General features: G+C 39.0%; 1 protein-coding gene across 1 annotated transcript in view; it reads left to right on the top strand.

The window, feature by feature from the left end:
* The window catches only part of REEP5 (receptor accessory protein 5), a 21,927-nt gene extending 69 nt beyond the window's left edge, over positions 1–21,858 (top strand). The window contains exons 2-5 of the mRNA XM_026865759.1: positions 4–153; positions 13,772–13,910; positions 19,158–19,326; positions 20,735–21,858. Of these exons, the coding sequence (XP_026721560.1) occupies positions 4–153; positions 13,772–13,910; positions 19,158–19,326; positions 20,735–20,784 (508 nt within the window). The 3' untranslated portion in view covers positions 20,785–21,858. The remainder of the gene's footprint in view (positions 1–3; positions 154–13,771; positions 13,911–19,157; positions 19,327–20,734) is intronic.
* Positions 21,859–22,069: the final 211 nt, after the last annotated feature.

Raw genomic sequence — 22,069 nt, 5'->3', positions numbered from 1 at the left:
CAGCGCCCCGGGGTGCAGGGGCGTCCGCGCTAACGGCTCTCCGCTCTCTCCCCGCACAGCCATCGTCGGGGTGGTGGCCGTCTACCTGGTGGTGGGCTACGGTGCGTCCCTGCTCTGCAACACCATCGGCTTCGGCTACCCCGCCTACGTCTCGTGAGTGTCAGCACTTTAGCCCCTCTTTCCATGACGGGTGCATGTGTTACCCGCGGGAGAGAGAGCACAGCCGCAAAATCACAGCCCTTCTCTGGTGCGCAGTCTGTCACGGTGGCATTTCAGAACCACGCTCCAAAGTGATGTTTTTCCAGCCCACCCCTTTCACTTAGCGTGTATAGGTGCAAGGTGCTAAAGAAAGAACGAGGTTTCTTCCATTTGGCAAGTCCTGCGTGCCAAATTACAGATGGAAGATGCTGGGTAATTGCCACACTGGAAAACGAGATACTGTAGGGCATTATGTTTTGGCTTTCCGTTCCCAGCTTTGTCATCTTCAGTGAGAAGCTGGATACACTGTGTCTTACCTGCTGCTAGTATCAGGGGGAAGAATCGCAGTTGTAACAGCCTTTGCTAAAACTCACTGATATTTTCAGTTGACACTCCCAGGAAGGCATTGATGCAGTGTCAGCATATGTTTGGTGTGAATCATTAGGTCATATAGCGGGCTGGAGACAGAGATGCATTAGAGTGGTGTTTACTCCAAAACGACATAGCTGATGAGAAGGTGGAAAGGAAGACACTGTAGCGCCCCTTGGGTGTAAAAGACTTAAAATTACTTCATTTTTTAAAAGGAAAACCTCCTTAGCTGTTTCATTTCTAGGAATATCTGGTATCTTTCATGGACATTATGTTGTTACTAGACCAAAATGGATTTCCTGTTAGGTAAGACCACTGTGGAGTATGTTTGAAAAGACTTCAGAAATGTACTAAATAAAACCTTCTGTGTGGCCTAATACATTCATAAAATGGAAGTCCTTCCCAGCTATACTGTCGAAACACAGTGCTTGCCTTTTACATACTCTGTTTAAATACAGTCAGCAACTTCAAAAAACATGTTCTGTGTAGTTAGCTCCCAGGCAATACAAAATAGGTTCTTCTCGTGTCTTTTCAGAGATTTGGGAGATTGACTTAATTTTAGACTCTCTTGAAATATCTTACAGTTGTGATGCTTACAACTGAGCAGTTTTCTAAATGCTGTTTCCAGTGAGTACTAATTTGGGAGACTATAGGCCAAGAGCTCTGGAGAGACTTAGGTTTGATTTTTCATGAGGCAATCTTTAGAGAAAAAATTAAAGTTATTTTTTCATTAAAATCTGAAAGTGAAAAGAACAGCCAACAAAGCATCAAAACTTTAAAATAGTTGTTTAGGAATTAAGTTTATGTAATATTTCACGTCTGACTTAGGTCACTCCTAAACATACATAATTACTTTCTAAAATCCTATTTAAATTTTAAAATTTGTTTTAAGACTGATTTGGGATCCTATTTTAAATCTGCCATTATGCAACAATAATGAATAAAAGCTTTTAGAACTGTGGAGGCAAGACAGTAGCAAATCAAATATCAATAGTGCGGTTTTCTCTTGCAATTTTTTCCCTCCAAATCTGGAAAATTAATTTTTAAAAATTTTTTGTAGGGTATCTACCCCTTTTTCATGTTGGAAGGTGGTTTTAAATGTATATTAATGTGAATAGTTACCCGCTGGATGTTAGTACTGTGGGGTGTTTTGGTTTGGTTGGGTTTTGGGTTTTTTTAGTAATAGGTGTATATGCCATTGTCCTTGGCTACAGATTTCACTTAAACAAAAAAAATTATGAATAGCATGCACTTGGATATAATGCTAATTCCGTTTTTTTCCAATTCATGCTCAGTTAATGCTTTCCCTTTAGCTGCCTTTTTAATGCTGAAACATTTTTAAGGGAAAATTATAATCTTGGGTGAAAATCTAATTTAAAACATATGTGGTGTGTTGCATGCCATTGTCTTTCAGTGGCAGCTTTTGGACAGATTCAGTTCATGAAGAAGCCTTCTGACAACACAGGTGCACTTGATCCCCTCCCCTTCCCTTCCTTCCGAAGTACAGAGCTGGTACATAGCAGTTTCCTGCATGTGTAGCTCTGCTTGCAAGCCTGCACAGCCAGCAGTGTGACTGCAGAGGAGACTTGGGAGGGCAGTGCAGTAGTGCACATGTTCAGTTTCCCCTTTTTTAGGAGTGGTGTGGATGTGGGCAGTATTGCCCTTGCTGGCCTTTGTAGTGTTATGGGATCAGTCTGACAGCAACACACTGGGACACCTGTGCTATCTTCTGAGATGGCTTTCAGCCTGGAGTCAAGCACGGGCTGCCTGACTGTGAAAAAGAGCAAGAATCCTGTTTGGTGATTACCCTTTTTCCACCATGTGGGTTTATTTTTTTGATGCTACTGTGCCACTCTCCGTATCTACCATAGGATCTCTATCCTAATGCAGAGCTAGGCTGCAAGAAGATAAAGCTGAATTACTGGAGTGATTCCTGCTTTCATTTTTGCTCCTCCAGATCCTATACTGCAGTCAAGGGTGCTGCTGACTGCTGTCCCCCAGGCTTGTAAAGCATAATGATGCAAAGCGTAAAGAGATCTAGCTGGGGTGGTTTATTTATTCCTCTCATTCCGTTTTGTCTGTCCCTCTTGAAAAGACAACTGAAGAGCCTGCTATATGAACTAACACTAGTGAGTTCCTAGAGCTGTGCAGAGGACAGTTTTCAGCATTTTTCATCAGCTGCAAACACCCTCAGATGACTTTTGCTGTAAAAGCTGTGGCTTCTGGAATATGTGAGGAACGGTGAATGGAATATATTGTGCACGCTGTTAGTTTGATGTTTACACAGGTGTTTCAACAATGGGTCCAGGCCTGAAATGTCTCAGAAGGGTACTGAAAGAGAAGCAGATTACTTTTCCTCAGTTTATTTACTTTCTTATGTTGTGAAGTACATCAGTGCATCATTTCTGCATTGTCAGTGACTGATTTATTTTACTGAGTCAGGCTTCTGTTCAGCAGAAAAGATATTCATGAGGGAGTGGGATAGATGTCTCTGTTCTGCAAGGGAGATCACCTCCTGTCCTCCTTATAGTTGTTTAAAATGGCAAATAGGCTATTGGGTGAGTGACCCGTTAAGCATGTTCCAAATCTGTTTTATTAGGATTTTAGTTCTGAGTTGCCTTGCTCACAGTAGATGCTGTTCATCTTTGTGCTTGCCTGAAAAAAAAATATAGTGGGGAAAAAAAAACAGAAGAAAGATGTTCAAGTTCAGATTTTGGTCTGTTCATACATGAAACCAGGACAGTTTTACAGCTCAGCCTGTCAGATGTTGTATGATTCTGTAATTTATTTTCTTCCATTTACACAGTTCTCTGTATTCATTTTTAATGTGTGCCGTGCAGCCGGTGTGGATTTCAGTGGAGAAGTGCTGGAGGCTGTAGTTGCTGGGTTAGAGCTAGCAGATGGGGTGTGCCTGACCGACGGTGTGAAATGGTGCAGCTGCGTTGCCTGCTTTCACATCACTGCGGTGCTGGCCTCGGTCAAGGCTCAAAGCCAACGCTGGAGGGTTGGGGGGGCAACTCCCTAATTAATGCTTGTTCCAGTTTCAGGCAGGCACAGCTGTTTCCCTTATCCTTCCCCTTTGTTCATGTTCACCTTCAGCTTTGTTTTGTGTAAGTCTTTAGTGGTTTTATACATAGGGGAGTTTCTTCTATAACAATAGAAAATCTTCCCAAAAATCCAAGGCTTCCATGCCAGTCACCATCAAGGACCCACTCGAAGCTCTTAATGCAGGCAAAATTAAGCAGTAGTCTTCCAAGTAAATGTTATCTGGCAGTTTCACAGTAAATCAGACAATCTGGATTAAAGTTTGTCATGTTCTCTTAAATTTCCATAGTTTTATTCCCTAGATTTCACTATGTGATGAAATAAGATAAATAAAAGTTGAAATTTAATATTTGTTTGCAGTAGACCAGCATTGAAAAGTTTACCACAGATGATAGAAGCAACTTTTTATACCTGTAGCAAGTTTTTTTAACTGCACAGGGCAATATTCAGACTAGTAGATGGAAGGAGTGTGTTGGCAGCATATAAAGAACATTGCCAGTATTTTCACTGCTGCTTTAAACTTTCCAGAGCTAGCCTGCTTAAGTGTAGCTCCACCCATAGTGGTGGTTAACTGCCTCAAAAAAATTGGAGTGCAAGCAGGAACGGAGACTTTGATGACTAAACAATGCGTGCAAAGGATTGGAAATTTCAGAAATGCTGTCATGTTTGGTTTAAAAATTGCAAAGTTGAAAATAGCTTTGGGCAGTAAAATGTCTGAACTTATTGATTTCTTCAAGGTGTTACTGTAAATTCGATCTCAAAAGAACCACCTCAGACTTAATCTGAAGTTTTAGAAGGCAGGCATTCCTTATTGCAGCGCTGGATTCATGGGGGATCATTCCACCTAACATGCATGCCAAAAGACAAAAGCACACTTATTATATACAATAAAATAAATTACTATTCATGTAATTTCTGAGAAGTACCACACGTATTTTCAGAGGTGCATATGTTAATACATTGTGCAAGTGTACTAAAATTTGAGGAAGGGTCTCTGAGGAGCTGGGGGGAGGAGGGTGCGGTGGTCCGTGGTGGTTCCTAGTGGTTGTTGAAGAGGTGTCTCTTAATGTTCTTTCATGAACTCATGGGTTTTGGTTTTGTTTTTTTTTCCATATAGGCCGTCGTCTTGGCTCATTGCTCTGTCTGTAAAATTTCTCTGCTTTCTTATCTTTGCCGCAAGTGTCTGTTAGTTTCTCTGCCCTCCTCGGGATGCAGCCATCACACTTGCAAAAATTATGTCCTTGGGCGCATTATTATCTGAGGCCCCTTACAGCAATTAGTACCAACTGCTTGCAGGCATCAGCTAGCAGGCATCAAAGAGAGAAAAGCAATATAGGACAATCATGCCTCTCTCTGCTTTGGCTAATTTTACACCATTACTTCAATTCAGCTGGTTTTGCTATGTAAGTGTGGCTCTTGGCATTTTACAATCTAGAGTGATAGTAGAGAAGTATAAAACATGTAATTCAAGTTTAATTTTTAATATTGTCATAGTGTGTTGAGCCTGTCCCCTAGTTCCTTTGCCTCTTCTGTACCTCTACAACAGGTACATTGTTTCATTGTTTTCCTTTGGTCATGGATGTTTAGAAAATGTAAAATAATTTCTGCATTATTTGAAAACCAGGGCAGCAAATTTGCTTTCTCTTAACAAGTTTTGAGGAGAATGCTTACTTTTTTCCTTCATGGAAAACACTACATGATATGCTAATGTTCACAAGTAATGCTCTGCTGCTGGTTTATAAAAATGATTTGAGAGAGCTGGTGTATCTAACCAGGTTCACAATGTTCAATGTAAATATAAGGAGAAAGTTTCCAAATCTGCCTGCACTTAGGCTGTTTCCTCTACCAGCTGATACTCTTCATGGGGCTTCGGATACTAAAAAGTGTTTGTTGTTTGGGTTTTTTTTTTTTTATATATGTTCTGCCAAATCAGTTCCTCCAAACATACTTGCTTCTTGTCTTTTAGATTTGAGTGCCATGTTTAAAATAAAAACCATCTTATCTGTTGGTTGGACAAATGATGTACTTTCCTTTCTAGAGATAGCAAGAGGTTAGATACAAGAGAGTCTAACGCTATGGTAGGAAATTTTGAATTTATCTTAAATTTAGGTTAAAACTATAAAGGTCATTGTTGTACAGATGGGTACACATTAAACTAATTGAAAGTTTTCCAGTTCAGAATTAATGTAGATGCTATTTTTAGGGACTGCAAATATGTTTGAGGCATAAGTGAAGGCGTTTTACCAAAACTTTTTTGTTCAAGATTCACTGCAGTACTGCACCTTGCATGCACTCTGGTCTCTTAGTGTACTGACCTCTAGTGACTTGGCTGATGTAGGCCTACAGATGTTAAAGGAATAATTAGACCTGTATCAGTGAGGTTTGCCAGAATATATTTTTTAATTACCCTTCCTCTGGTAAGTCACAATGTTTTTAACAATTAATGTGTAGCATTACCAATCCTAAGCGCTGAAAAAGTGAGCTGGAGTCAAAAAGTGAGACTAAAAAAAGTAGATTATTGTTAGTTGCTTTTCTTGTTTTCCTGTTTGTTTTATTGTGGTAATATAGTCTAGTTACATTTTGAAACAGCTATGAGACTGACACAGGAGAGCTGACACCTTGCTATCCCAGAAGGAAGGAAACCTACTTGTCACTGTGCATACAGTGACCAAGATACACAATTTTTAGATGAGTATAACGAGGCTGTCTTTGGCTGTTACAAGAAATGCAGACTTTCATGTGAGGGTCTGTGAACACTGGATAATTTTTATTTTTTTTTTTTTAAAGAAAAATGACAATTTTGTTGCTATACAGTTTAGCACCTACCACTGTACTCATAAAGAAAATTGTTCAGGTTGCTGCAAACCTGCCTCAACACAGAAGTTATTCCGCATCCTAAAACTGGAGTCCTTTTTCCGCTCCCTGATGAGTCAATTCTTTAATTGCATGCAGTAACTAAAACTGTAGTATTTTTGGTTTTAGTTTAAAAACTCCTCACAAAGTCATTACCTCAAAACAGCACATTTTACCAAGTCAAGTCTGAAAATGCACCATGATTTAATAGTTTATTGTACATTTGTTTACATGAAGGCCACTCTGTAAGTCTTTTGCCAGTATTGCAGTAAATGGAACTGAAAAACAGTAGTAGAGCTATAAAAAAATTACGCTTGAAATATAGTCTCCACGATGCGACATAGGTTGACAGGAAAATGTAACTTTTATTCTTCCTGTATTGTTGTAAGCATGTAGCAGGGTCCCAGTTCTTTTCCATTTCGTCCTAACAGTACTGTTTGATCTCTGTGCCTGCACCCTAAACAGTAACAGCTGTGGAGAGGCAACCAAAGCATATGAAACCATTTTTTTCCCTCTAACAAAGCTAGCTGTCAGAACTAGAGAAGTGGCTTCCTCTGGTGGGATGCAGCATGTCTGCACTATGGAGGTAAAATGGGGCTTTTCCTGAAGCTCCCACACTGTATGCTGCTTCTCTTTCTTGTCAGTATCTTCAGGAAAGACAACCTGAAACACTTTTCTAATATATGATGGGATTAGACATCTCAAAAACAGGGCTTTTAGACTCTAGCAGGTAGTGTCTAACTGCCAGTGTGGACAAGTACAGCCAACAGTGAAGCTGGTAAACCTTAGCCTGAGATTGCATATGCAGGTGAGCTCCACTGAAGGCCACAGTGACCCTCCGTGGCTGTGGAAGTGGAGGAAATCCCCCTCTAGAGAGAGTGCATGGACAACTTCTCTGGGAGTGGAGAGCTGAAGCCTGCCGGAGCTCCTGCTGCACGGCACCACTTGCATTGCCTGGTCTGTGTGGTAGAACACGGAGTAACCAAATGGTTTGGCAGGCTGCACTGAGGCATGTTAATCCCAGCAAAAAAGCCTGCATGTGTGTGGGTGTGTGTTTGGGGGAAACTGGTTTTAACCTGAGGCAGAACTGGGGAACTGACTCATCATGCAGCCCTACAAATACTTGTTCCGGAAGAGACCAGGCCAAGAATGTGCAGAGAGCAATGAAATGATTGCTGCTTCTTTTTTTTTTTTTTTTTTTTTTTTTTTTTTTTTTTTTTTTTTTTTTTTTTTTTTCAGGAGTCTAGCTTTGTGCTGAGTTAACATGTACTCTGTAGGACTCACTTCACTGGTGGGCAAAATGGCATGTGCTCCTTTCATTGCCTCAGTCTCCATTTTCTTTGAAGAAATGAAGGTAGAACCCTTTGTGCTACTGTCATGTCTGTCGTCCTCTTATGTGTCCCTGCACAGACAGTGAGTCCCCCTTGCTATCCTTCATTAATTTGTCTGCTCCCATCTTCTAGGTATGCAGAATACTGAGAGAGGACATGGTAGATTTACACTGCAGCAGTTGTGTAAGTGCATTTGGCAGGAAGATGTTTTCAGTATCTGCAAATGCATGACTCTGCTATTGGAGTCAGTAAGGAGGAAGAAAGACATAAGACAGAAGGCTTTTAACTGATAGATGAGAAAATGTAGAAGAGAAAATGATAAAGCAAATACAAATACGCAGGTACTTGTTTCATTGAAATGATGCAAGATGTCATGGGAGGCAGCCTGCCAAAATGAGTCTGAAATGAAGATGACAGAGAAGCACCAGACTGAGAAGTCTGTGGTGCAATGGAGTGTTGATCCCACAGGGGTGTCTAGATAGATAGCTAGAAGTAAATTATTTTTGAATTGCCACAACCTGGTGTAACAAGTTGGGTGCACAAAATCCAGTCTTCCCTAACTACAACATAAGCACTGTGCTTAATGGAGGCTAATCTTCTGTCTTAAAACAATTTATACAAGACTCATCAGGTAGACCTTGTAAATTGCAGGATTTGAGTGATCACATGAGACTAGAGCAATAAAATCTGACTGACCTTTGTTTCTGGCTTCCACATCTAGACTCAGCTAAAAAACAAAACCACAAACAAAAAAACACAAAACCACCCCAAACTCATTAATGGTGTACTTCTAATATGCTTATTCTGTGAGTACTATATGTGTGAATTAACTCTAACAATCGTTTGTTATGCTAGACGTAATTCAGAAGTGTATAACAGTGTCTTCTTGGAAAAGAGATGATTTTTTGTTGAAGTCACATGCTTTAAGTGAAAGAGCTCAACTTGGCAAATTACTAAAATTAGACCAGTGTCTGTTACTATCAGGTAACAGGATAAAATAACCACACTGAATTTGGAGTTCAATTTGATTGATAATATGCACACAGTCCAAATTGATCTGGTACTCTGATACTGTAGCTACATAGCTGATATGAGCCCTGGGCTACTAGAGAGCAACGGCAGCCTCTGGCCTTCCCCATTGACATCACCAACTACAGAGTTGTTTGGGACAGATTTGGCTAAAAATGAAGTTTTTACTTGGCTGCCCATCTATCTGCATATTGTAATGATGGTCCACAGCAGGCCATTTGCACTGCTGAACAGACATCTGTTTTTAAAATAACTGAGCTGGATGTTTACCATCCAGTCTATTGCAAGCTGTTCTAGTGACTGCTTTTACCTCTGATTTGTGTAACTACTGTATATAATTGATGCTTTTTTTAAAGTCCTCTATAGTTATTGTGCAAGCACCATATAAAATTATTTGTGATGTGTCATTATGACACATAGCTATCATGGAATTTAGTCAAATCAGCATTCAAAAAAACTTATAAAAACATCTCCTTCCTTTTTAAATGTCTAAGTGTAGCCTTAGGATGCTCCTTCCTTTGTTAAGAAACCTTAATGTTATGTGCTAATGAGACTTACTTGCTTTTGCAACATAAATAACCATTACAAGAAGACTATCCTAAAGTTGGCTGTACTGTCATTGCCTCTTATTCTGTATCTTTTTTACTTACTGATGGAGATTGCATTTTGAATATCAGAGTGATTGATTCATGACTCAACACAATGAAGAATAAAATGTTCTTGGCTTGAAGTAACTAACATGTATGATGTATCTCCTAAGGTTAATTGTGTAGAGCATTACACCAGGATAATGCCTAATAATTTACAGAATATCTTAAAAGAATATCTAATTAGGGTGGGATTCACACGTTGAAAAGAGTATAGTTACAAATGAATAAAAAACATGTCTATTCAGATACTCTACATTGCTTACTGTACTTGTTCTTGAATAAGGAGTATTTGCTTACTATTGAAATAGTGTGTAGGTAGCAAAGGATGGAGACAGCTTTGGCCCTTTCATTTAACAGGGACTTGTGTTTTGCCAATTAGGCCTAGCATAAAGGACACAGCCAGCATAAAGATGAACCAATAACCAGATTGTATTTGACGCAAAAGGGTCAGTACATGGGTGAGCGCTGGGGGGACAAACAAGTCAGTAAGGTCATACATAATCAACATCAATCCCACTGACCCCAACAATGACACCACATGACCAACAATGGGTGGAATAAATGTGAAATGCAGTCTCCCATAGAAGGGACAGGAGACAACTGAGTCAACAAACCAAACACATAAGACCAAGGGAGCCACATACTGAATCTCTACACAGCCCATGTTTACAAAGGCCAGACCTGACTGGGGCCCAGTCCCAGGGAGGCAGGAGGTCCTTCCCCAACAGGAAACTCTGCACAGGGCATCCACCTCACAGACAGACACTGCCCCTTCCTGCAAGTGGTCCCAGCTTTTATCCCTAAGTGGGACACCTGACCCTTGTTTACTCAATGCAGACACCTGGGGCTCATTTACCTCATGGCTCTCCCTGCAAGGCCGGCTACACCCTGGAGGGGAGCCTAAAGGCAAACTCACCCCCCCTTTGTGAAGGGCTGTGGGAATCACCCAGATGTCAAACTTAATTTGGGGTTTGGGGTTGAAACTCCAGCATTTCAGACATGTTAGACTGGATTTCCACTGGCAGCCTCAACTGAGGAACATATTTCCCATTCAGAAGCAGAATATTTGTAAAATACTTCGCCTTTCCTCAACTTCAGGTAAAACTTTTATTCACTCGTGGCCCTGTTATATCCTGGTTTTTCCTTCCTTCCCTCCCACTAAATGGGATTGGGACTGGAGCCATTGCTAACAGATGTGGTTCATGCCCTTCCAGATCTGACGTGGCTGTACCTTAATGGGTGTGGTACAGGTCTGCCACCTGAGCTTGTCTCACGCAGCCTACCTAGATCAGATTATTGTAGAAGGGGAGGGCAAATGAGCTGTTTCCTACCGTGTGCAAGAAAACACCACATATGGATTTAATGCTGCATGTCAGCTGGTTAAATCAGATGGGGTTTTGACTCCTTGTAGTACTTGTGACTTGGCTTGTGACTCTGACCATGAAAGTGTCTTTTCATGTATTCCTTCAAGACAGCACCTTAAGGACTTACAGCAGCAGATGGTGAACATTCAAAGGGAGCACACCCATGGCACTGCATTTAGGAACTCTCAAAGGCCATCCATTTTTACAGGAGAGAGGAAAACAGTGTGCATCATTAACACAGTGATACGCCATCTGCCCTTTGCCATAATATTGGAGATTCTAGGCTTTTTTAATGAAAACCGATTTTCATGATTACTAAGATGACTTGATAATGTTAAAAATAAAGAATGCTTCCTTAAATCCATGGATGGCTTCAGACGATGACTGGAAGACAGCAAGACTGTTAGTGTTTTCACTGCAAAACATTCTTTCACAAATGCCAAGCTAACATGCTTACTGTCTTAAAATAAGTCTTTCTCTGTATGCCTCTAAGAGATAAGTTGTCAACAGAGCCAGAGAAATTCACACAATGAACCCCTCAGCAAGTTTTCCTTATCACTGAGAAACTTTGCAATTATTTCCTTTCTCTCCTCTGCCTATCCACCACTCTAAATTCCCTACCAGTCACTTGTACTTTTTCCTTCCCTCTAGAATTTCAGCTTCACACCTTGAAAATAGATCAATAGCTCTCCCTTACCTCCTGTTTTGTTTGGGGATTTTTTTGTAGGGCCCCCTCACTGGCAGTATTAGAATACCTGAGATGTGTGGCCATAGAAAAAATGTGGTTTATAGTGGGAGGTCAGGAGCAGCTGAAGTTGACGCTGTCTTTGAGCAGACTGCCTGGATTACCATTTCCAAACACTGTGTTATTAGGAACAGTAATAAGCAGACCTGCTGCTGTCTGCCCGTGGAAAACCTGTTCTTCTAGTCATGCTGATGCAGTACCTCAGTAACAGCACGTTACTGTGCATGATGGGATATGACGGGCTGTTGCTCTTCCCATTGCAGAGCCCTGCTAGCTAGCCACAGACTCTAATGGAAATAATGCATAAATTAAGTGTCTGATCCTCGTATTGCATTTCAGAGTAATTCAGTGCTGTAGCTACACCAGTTCTCTGTGCATGTGGTGGGTTTGCCAGCACTTTTGCCAAAACATAAGGCATGTCACACAATTGATTTTTTTTTTTCCCCTTAATTTACAGAACTAAGAAGTGACAGAGTCTGAATAGTTTCTCAATTCACAAACCAGGAAATGTACTAACAGCCAGCCATCTATCTAATTTCTATTTTGTTAACCTCCCTAACTCTTAATCTTTTTTACAAACTAAAAGAAAACTTTGCACCTTTGATATATCCTGCAGATTGTGCTTTAGTGACAGTACAGCTAATATTACAGTTGATATTAAAGGAGTAAGTTACAAAATAATTAAAACTACATTCATTAAACAGTCTACAATCTTAATGCTACTGCATGAGTGGAGAGGACAAATGCTTTTTAATACTCTTAAGCTTCACATTATCAGGTTTATAGTTGCTAGCATATCCTTCTAAAAGTTCTTAGAGTGCTAATCTGGAATTTAGCAAGTCCAGAGTCTCCATTTCACTACTTATACTGAAGGAAGCACACGTGCATCTTTCAACATCCTTTTTTTAGAACTGTTGAACTTGGAACTGCATACTCCTAGCAGCTGGAGAACAAAAACCCAGTTAGTCATTATGCAGGAAGCCCAAGACTTTACTAGAGGTTACTCCACCCTGTTCTTAATACTCTAGTCTACACGAGAATTTGCAAGTCCTGTAGCAATGGATCTGTAGAGCAAAACAATGGGTGATGCAGATACATAGGCCTCACTGTATGGGCGGTGGGTACTGGATCTCATCTGTTTCTGTAGACCCGCTGCTTGTTAGTTAGAGCAAATCTTATACCTTTTCAAAGAAGAATCCAGCGCATGTACAACATGACTAAAGATATTTTAGATTAACTTTAAAATACCAAACTAGATTTAATATTTTTATCTAGAAGCTATTTGCTACAGGAGATGCAGGTCTGTTATCCCGGTAGGAAAGATATCAGATTTTGTAAAGCTTCATTTAAAATGCTATTTGTTAGAGCTAACACTATGAAGAAACAGAGAATATTACAGACAGTCTTATATCCCTGTAGATGCTGGGAATCCAAGTAGTACAGCACTGAATGGGCCTCCAATCCACACACAGCAGACTCTGTAGACCTTATCTGTAGACAGGGTTACCCCATTTTGATAATTTAAGATGTTGTAGGATTTGTCTTGCAAGACAAAAACTCTATTCATCATTCCTGCTGTCAAAGAGGGAGGATGTTCACTGCTGGATGCAGGCAAGGCCACGCAGGTGGTGTAATCACTGGTACCCTCTGGGATCCTTTGTTTCCCGTGACCTTGCTGAGTTTATCCTGTGACCAGGGAATTTGTGCAGCACAGTGCAGGCCTGAAAAGCCAGGCTGTATGTGCAGCACAGGCCTGGGCTTACTCAGGTTAACTGTTATATGGATCACTAATACTTCAATGTATGGTAGTCTTCTGGTCAGGATTATCACAATGCATCCAGAACTGGAACTGGTCAGAGTTTATCCTCTTTCTTCCCTGTCCCATAAACTGCCTGATGAACAAGGTCAGGATGATCACATTTTTTGTTTGAGGGGGTTTTTTTGCAATCAGAGAGCTAGAAATACTTGGAGTATCTTTTCTTTTTGAAGTCTGACATGTAGGGAAAAGCTTTGCTGTTCAAAGATCTTGGGTATATTGCCTGTATAATAGATAACTACTTAGTTCTCTTTAGAGCATGTAGAGAAATTATGAGAATTCACATGTAACAACAAATCTGAGTCATTAAAACTTCACCATTATATATGAGACCAATGCTGATCTGCTTACCTGTTTTGTTTTCCTTGCAGAATCAAGGCCATTGAGAGTCCCAACAAAGATGATGACACTCAGTGGCTGACTTACTGGGTTGTGTATGGTGTTTTCAGCATAGCAGAATTCTTCTCTGATATCTTTCTGTCCTGGTTCCCTTTCTACTATATGCTGAAGGTATGTTAGTTCATGTGACCCCTCTCCTTAATTGAGACCTTTAATATAACTGATTTAATGTCTTCAAGAGTGAATAGATGACAACGGATGCCTTTGGAATCATTCCTGGGTCACGCCTTATTTTTAGATGCTAGTTACATGTAATTTAGCACTATGAAAGTGATCTGTTTACAGTGGGTGGTTTTGTGAGGCAAGAGAAGTTAGGATGGGTGGCAGGGAGAGGTCTGTCATGTTTTAGGAAAAAAGAGATTGGTGTAGCTGTGTCAGAAAAAGTGGGATAAAAGAATTTACTGACACCAATTTGATGCAGATAAGCAGACACTCCTTTATTAATGGCTGAGTGCACAGGGGAGTCATCTCACCAACAATGCACACCTAACTCATGTAACATGCTGATTATATTGGATACAGTAATACATATTAATCAACTTCTCATACATAAACATGATAATTCCTGTAACTCGTTTTCATATTCCCACCTCTTTCCAGTCATGCGCACTTCAGTCCTGAAATGAGTTGGGGGGCTGCTTTTGTGACCACCACAGACTACTGACTCGAAAGAACCCCCAGTGTCCCTGACTCAAGGGCTTTGGCTCACATTGCGATTTTAACATGCTTCGAGGTCCCTTCACAATACACCTTTTAAAACACCTGGTCTACAGGGCTATAAATCATCCTCACCAAACAGTCTAACAATGGTACCTCGTCTAGCAGCATAACTGGTTGTATGGTTACTTTAAACTAAATACAACAGCTCTATAACTACTTAGAACTTTACACCACTATCTTTTACAAAAAATGATATTTCTGTGAGATTCCGTTTAATTGATTAGTCCTAATCATTCCTTATCAAAATCACCAAAAATCATCAACTCAAATTAATAACATATCAGTAGCAATCAGTAACAGCTGTACTATGGAAAGATAGTTCTTCGTCTTGATGTTCAGACAAATTGGAGCAAAATGTCAGTACGTGGTAAACTCTAATGAGTGGCTCTGGTTTTGCTTTAAGTGCGTTAATGGAAGTGGAGAGTAAAATCACAAAGGCAGCAAAAGGAAATACTCATATCTGCTATTGGGAGCAAAGAAGGAAGTTGCAACGTAAGACAGAGGAGCTTGTTGCTAAAATGCATGTTAGTGGGTTGGACTACAAACAATGATTTGCTTAATGTTCGAATCTTTGTCAACTAAGGTGTGAGTGTATTGTCAATCAACTTTAACGTGTTAAATTCTTCCATGATATAGCCAATCACCATGTATGCCCTTGAGTAGAAGACGTTCTTGCTTGCTGGAGAGTTATTTGTTTAGCTTAAAGAACTTTTACCTATTTTCTGTTTAAATATGCTGTTCTATTCCTTCTCTTTCACTTTGTTAGCCTGGTTTAGCCCCACCAAAGTTCTTGAAAGGATGTGCTTGGCAGCTGTTGTGGTGGGGTCATTTAAAATTTTAACTGTAAGGTTTGATGTTGCCAAATGCTTTTTTCAGGAAATGCCATATTGTAAAGACAAAAACTGGCTCGGACAGCTTCATTACACTTCTGCATTGTTCCTTTTGAATCTTTAACAGGCATTAACTGTGCAATCGTTTGGGCACTTATTTCCCTGGCTCTCTAAGAAAAAGCACGTATTGAAAATACTGCTTCAGACTAAAAATATTCTAGACTGTCTCACAAAGTTAATCCCCCCCCCCCTTTTTTTTTTTCCTTAATCAAAAATTAAAATATGTTTCCATTTTAAGCTTAATGGTTTTATAGAGTTTTAAAGATGAATCTGGTAATTTTGAAGTTCAGCATGGGTAACACATGTGTGAAAGTTTTACTGTTTTAATTTATTAAAACCAAGCCAAATAGTGATCAGCCCTTGGAAGAATCTGTTCTTAACCAATTACACGGTTATTTCACATCCCTAACTTTACATTATAGTTTAGCAAGATTATGACTTTACCCATTACCCATTGTCTGTGGTGGTGTATACTTACAGTTCTAAATTCATACAGTGTGTTTTCAGAGCTTCTTTTCTAACTTCTTGGTCATAGAAGATGTGACAGCAATTTCTTCATGCCAGCACAGCACTCTTTCTAAAGAGCATGCAGTTGAAAATCAGGTTGTCCTAACAAATAAAGACCAAGCACAGGTGGCTCTGATAATACTGGATCAGAAGTACCACATATACATGTAGTGGTAGCATCAACAGAAAGATACTTTTCTCAGTTCAGCAAACACAGGGAAGCAGTTATGGTAAATGCACAGTGTTCCACAGTAGCTACTGAAGGCACACGGAAGTCAAATATTTACTCTCTGTAGTGGGAGGTAAGAGAGGTTTATTTTTGTGATACAAAGGCAGACAGAAGCATTGCTGACTGGGTGGAAGTGTGGAAGTTACTTCATGTGGGCAAAAGGAGGAAGCAGACAGCTTCCAACTTTCAGTCTATCCATGACTAAAAGCTCTTGGAGGGTAGTTTGTGATGTCTCTTCTATGATGTTATGAAATAGAAGTCCAGATACGTCATCATTCAAATTCCAAGCTCACTTTCATTTTCCAAATATACTAAATTTGCATATTCACATTTATTTGATACAGCTTGTAGCTTCCACTCCAGACTGGGTTTTCACTGCTCAATATTTCTGTATACCTCAATATGCAGGGCTGAAACACTGATCATAGCTGCTTCCATATTCCCCTAAGTCCAGAGCCTCTGGGACCTCAAAGCTTTTGGCACACTAGGAGTTTTTATAGATGAGAGAAAAGCATGTTCAAGGACTTCTTAGAATATATTATGATATTTGCATATACTTTTGTTCTCCACTTGACAAGTGTTCTGAGACTTCTTGGGTTTTGTGGTTTTTCTGTAATGCCTACTTTTTATTTATCTGCTTTTTTTCTCTGAAGCACAGGACATGCATGCAGCTCGTGGTTTCATGTGTATGTGTATCAGTTTTTCAATACTTCTGTTAATGTTTAGATTTCTTTGGCATTCAGGTATTAAAATACTGTAGCCAGGGAAAGTACCAGAAAGAAGCATTCTTGGTAGTGGGAAGGAGAGGAGATTCCTGACTCTACTAACAGTTCTCTCATGAAATACTAGAATACTATTTCTGAAGAGAATTCCTAGCAGGCACGTCACAATGGGTGCATTATGCATGCTACTGCTATGAGGCACTCAGTCCAGTGAAGAAGGAGGAGCTGTCATTATGAGTGTAGCAATGTGCCAAATGTGGCAGTCTGATTCTGCTTAAAGACAGAGATCCTCTCCTCTTGCTCATGCACCCCATGCAATTAATTATTGGTTTTGACTAAAGAGCTACTTGAGTTCCATTAAATGGAACACCTTGTTTTAATGACTGCAGTTGTCTGTTAGGAAGCTGTTCATATTTGTGGTTATATGAGGTGTATCTTGGGTTTTGATAGTATTCTGTCTGTAGAAGCTTGGAACTTGCCGTGAGCATGCTTGCTGTCACTTCCTCTGCTGTAGTGACAAACCCAGCTGTGCTGGGTTTTGTGGTCCAAGTGGGTTAGACCCAGCTCAGATGTCTGCCCGAGGCAGTCACTGTATTACATGAATTCAATTCCCTCCTCTGGCTAGTCTGGAGGGTCACAAAGAATATAGTTTCGGGTTTAGTTTTTTTTTTTTTTTTCCAGTTAACAATTTTATCACTCTGAGCTTTCTGGACCTTTTTACAAACCACTTTATTTTTAATGGTCTATGTTAGTTCAGTTTCACGAAAGACAAAAGGGAAAAAAACATTATTGTTATTACAAACAAGTATTTGGATGTGGCTCTGTCTTTCTGTGGGAAATCAAAAGTATAAGGGGAAGTAGAGGAGACAAATGTCTGGCTAGGCACAGTGGAATTCTGAAGGGATGCTGTAATCGAACTAGATTCTAGGAAATGCTTTTGCAGTATGCACTGTACTGGAAACCTCATAAATAAGTAAGACATTATATTTTTAAAATTACTTTCAGAAGCTCTAGCACATGCACTGAAGCATCTTTTTGGCTGCTATAGATACTGCTGTGAAAACTGGAAAACTTCTGAAATCTAAGCTATTTAAATAACTGCTACTGTATTTAAATGCAGACTTTTAAGTTCCTCATGGTTTTATTGTAGTTTAAATGACTAGTTTGACTTTTTTGTGCCTAACTTAGGTGATTGTGTGGTGGGTTTTCTTTCAGGAGGAAGAGTTGTGGTTTTGTTGATAGTGTGTTTTCTTCTCTCTCCCTCTCCTTTCAAAAATGTGTGGACACCCTGAAACATTTAATCATGTCTAACATCAAAACAAAGCACATTTTGGCTGAGGTGGGTTTGGTTTGTTTTTTAATAAAAGGTGGTCTAAGAAAAGCTGTTCTGCCTTTATTTTCTGGAGAGGCTTTTGACACAGAGTAAGTGCAGTTTTGTCCTGTAAAATCTTTTTATATATGCTTTAAGAGCTCAAGCAAATTTAGTGATGGCATTTCCTGTCCTTTAAATGTTTTGATCTTGTTTTGCATAGCTATCTTCGTATTATGTATGACAGAACTGAAGACAAATAAAAGTGCTTCTGTAGTAAAGACATATTTGTAATACATGTAATAGCTGTCTTTCTAGTCCTCTTTGTAAAATACAGAAATATGACTCCTGCCCACTATGGTGTTCAGGTTGGTGTGTGTTTTTTTTTTTTCCCCTCAGAGAGCAGATTGTCTATAAAAGCTATACCTAAACTGTGCAATCCAAAATCATTACCCTTGTCTGTGCAGCTTGGATGTGTCTTTCCTCCTTGTCACTTTTTAGCTCTGAGATGCACAGTCCTATTCTTTCCCCTGCTGCATGTTCAAAGCAGAGAGGACAGGGATATGTTTGGGTTGGATTTAAGTGGTTTAGGTTTCTAGACCTTCAGTCAGGCCTGTGCCGCATACTTCGGAAGTAGCCAGAGAGACTTAACATTTTGTTTAAATCAGGTTTTAGACTTCTATCTTAAAAAAGAAAAAGTACATGCAATCTTGATATATCTGTTACCAGATTAGCTTTACTGCTGCAGTGTTTCTCCTTTATCCTATAAGTATCTGTGAAATTATGCCAACATAAATATTCACTGTATGTAACTATACTGATGTGCATACTTGCATACTTTTTGGACTGTGACCATACAAAATAAAGGGGATGATGTACTGTTTTAAATACGCTCAAGTCTGTGGCAGAATTAGGAAGGCACTCTACACTTTGTCTTCTACTTGTTTCTCCTACTGAAGCAGATGTTCTTGTTCCTTATAGTGTGGCTTCCTGTTGTGGTGCATGGCTCCAAGTCCTTCTAATGGAGCAGAGTTTCTGTATCATAGAATTATCCGGCCTTTTTTCCTGAAGCACGAAGCTCAGCTTGACAGTGTTGTTAAAGACCTGAAAGACAAGGCTGCAGAGACTGCAGATACCATCACTAAAGAAGGTGAGGAAAAGACCATTCACTAATAACGTCTAGTAGGAGGAATTTCCCTTGGCTGCTCATAATATTACAGTTAATAATCATATGGGGGGAAAAAAAATTTAAGACTATGAAAATTGTAATGGAGAAATTATATTTGAATGAAGATGCCAGGAAAAGAGGATTGCAGTGGATCTTACTTTCTAGGAGTGCAGTTACTCTAGAATGAGTGCAAGCTGTATGAGTGGAAGAAATGGCTATTTTGTGTGTCTTCCCACCACACATATCACTATAAACATTCTCTCTAGAGGCAGGTCCAAACGTCTTCACAAGATATCTTTCAGAAATACAGTTATTGTTTCAGTGTATTCTTGGATCTCCTAAAATATTGTCTCAAATACCTGGTCATATAGAAGGGCTGCCAGCTGTCTAGGAAGGAAGGCAAATCCTTTAACTCAAGTAAACAGCAAAATGTGAAATGAAATTTTCCCATCTATAAGTTTTTTGTAATTTTCTTTCCTCTGGAGATCAAAGAATTTTGAGCCCACTCTTAAAAGGAATTACTTCGGTTTTATTTGGTTAGAATAAATGGTATCAGAGCCTGTAAATTGCTTAATTTTTCCTTTTATTTTCTTGTATTCTGTAGTGGACTTTGTACTCTAAAATATCTGATGACAGCTTTATGAATAAGAGAAAGAAATGTATTAAGTAGCTAAAATAAAGGTTTATTTAAATTTCATTTGAAAGGAAACTTATTTGTAAGATATTTCAAAGCACCTTAAGTCTCCTTTCCCCAAAATAATGCATGCAGTTTCCTTTCCTTTTACCAGCTTAAGCAGTTTTCCTGTCAGAATCTAAATGATGTGCCTTTCCCAACTATGCTTGGAAATTTTTGGTGCATGACCTTTCCTGAATCATTATTATTAGACAATTATCTTAAATAATGTTCTCCCATGTTGCACTTGGGATTTTTCTGACCTTATTCCATCACTTACTCTTTTCTATTTTTACACATAAAGATTTACACATACATATATTTTTTAATAAATCATGCACATGCATATGTGCATACACACACACAGAGCATTATTCCAGTCCTATTTCAATAGTTTGGTAGTGTATTTCTTGCAGTAAACCTGTATATCCCAAACACTGTGACCAGCTCTAATTCATTGATATTACAAGTTGTAAGTCAGTCTGTGCTGTTTATTGTGCTTCTTGCATATGGTTTATTTTTTAAAATCTTTATATGATCAGTTTTATCACTGTCTCTGTGTGTGTGTGTGTGTATACAAAAGCTATGATTTTCTTTTGTGATGTTTCTTTTGTGACCTAAAAGGAAAATTACTTCTTTTATGCAGCTCAAGAACACCAAATAAGCCACTTCATTCTGTAGGCCTCTAAGATTAAACTTGTTTTTATTTTTCTGCAGCCAAGAAAGCAACAGTGAACTTACTGGGTGAAGAAAAGAAGAGCACTTAAACTATTAACTGGATAAAGTTTCCTTACTGCCTCCTTTATAAAGCTTGATGTTATTGGGAACTGTGGTATAGTTTTAATAATATTGCCTTGGAAACATTTTGATATATTAAAGGAATGTGTTGTAAGTTTGCTTACTACTTTGCTGTGTCTATAGAAAGTAAGCATTTTTATTTAAAAACAATGCAGTGGGTGGTGTCTGAAGCTTAATGAAAATACTCATTTTCATGCAGAAGAAATCTTCTAGTAATCTCTTTCTGCAGTAACATAAATAAAAAGTATATATCCCACAGGCTCTGCACTTTAGTTGTCTCTTTGTGTATATAATTACTCTTAACACTTTGATTGTTGTGTGTCTGGTAACATGAAGCTGTTGTAGAAGAAAAATACCAGTCTGAACAGATCTTGAATATACAGGGAATTAATTGTGAGAGATGGCATAATGATGTATTCCCTACCAGTAAGGTTGTAAATGATGAAATTATATATTCTATGCACCTGATGATAGAGATTATTCACTATTGCATGTTTAGTTGTAACACAATATTTGGTACAGTGTGTGTATTCTTAAATGGATAGATACTAAATATAGGAGAGTGACTTCATTCAGGTGATCAATCTTACATTATCATGAAGTAATCTGACAGAAATTGATGCATTAAATTGCACATGATTAGCACAAGATGATGAAAGTACAACTCCTTATCTCTTCTTGCTAAATAAAGTTGTCATCCAAAATTGTTAACAGAGCCTTTTAAGATCACACTCAAAAGCACAAACCACCTTTCACTAAGGAGGAATACCATTACACACACTTTTTCCTAAAGTCCTCTTGAAATATTAACTGCCTTGGGTGTCAGTCCCCAGAACTACATCATTAATGGGATGGACTACATCCTCCATGAGCTTTTTTTGCTCATAAAAATCTAGAATTCCTTCTGACTGTACTAAGAACAACTTTGCAAAAGCACTAAAATTTCCTAAATAGAGATGCTGTTGTTACATGATTATGTTCCTGACCAATCAGTAAGAATGCAACCAAAGTTGTTATGAGAATAAAGGCTTTTTTGCAATCAATGGAAAAGAATTTTTTTTTTTTTTGGTCTGTATCTGTATTTACTCTTTCACATCACAGTATTTTCAACAAATTCATCATGAATTACTGAAATCTCCCTGTTCTTATCTCCATGCTGACTTTTCCTTAAAGCCTGCAGTAATGCTGTGATAGTTCTTAACTCACAGAATATGCAAAAGGTAAGATTTTTGATACGATAAAAAGTGATTTCTG

This window comes from Athene cunicularia (assembly GCF_003259725.1).
Source record: "Athene cunicularia isolate RWA chromosome Z unlocalized genomic scaffold, athCun1 chrZ_part1, whole genome shotgun sequence".
Classification (NCBI taxonomy): domain Eukaryota; kingdom Metazoa; phylum Chordata; class Aves; order Strigiformes; family Strigidae; genus Athene; species Athene cunicularia.
This window is presented reverse-complemented; position numbering and strand designations above follow the sequence as displayed.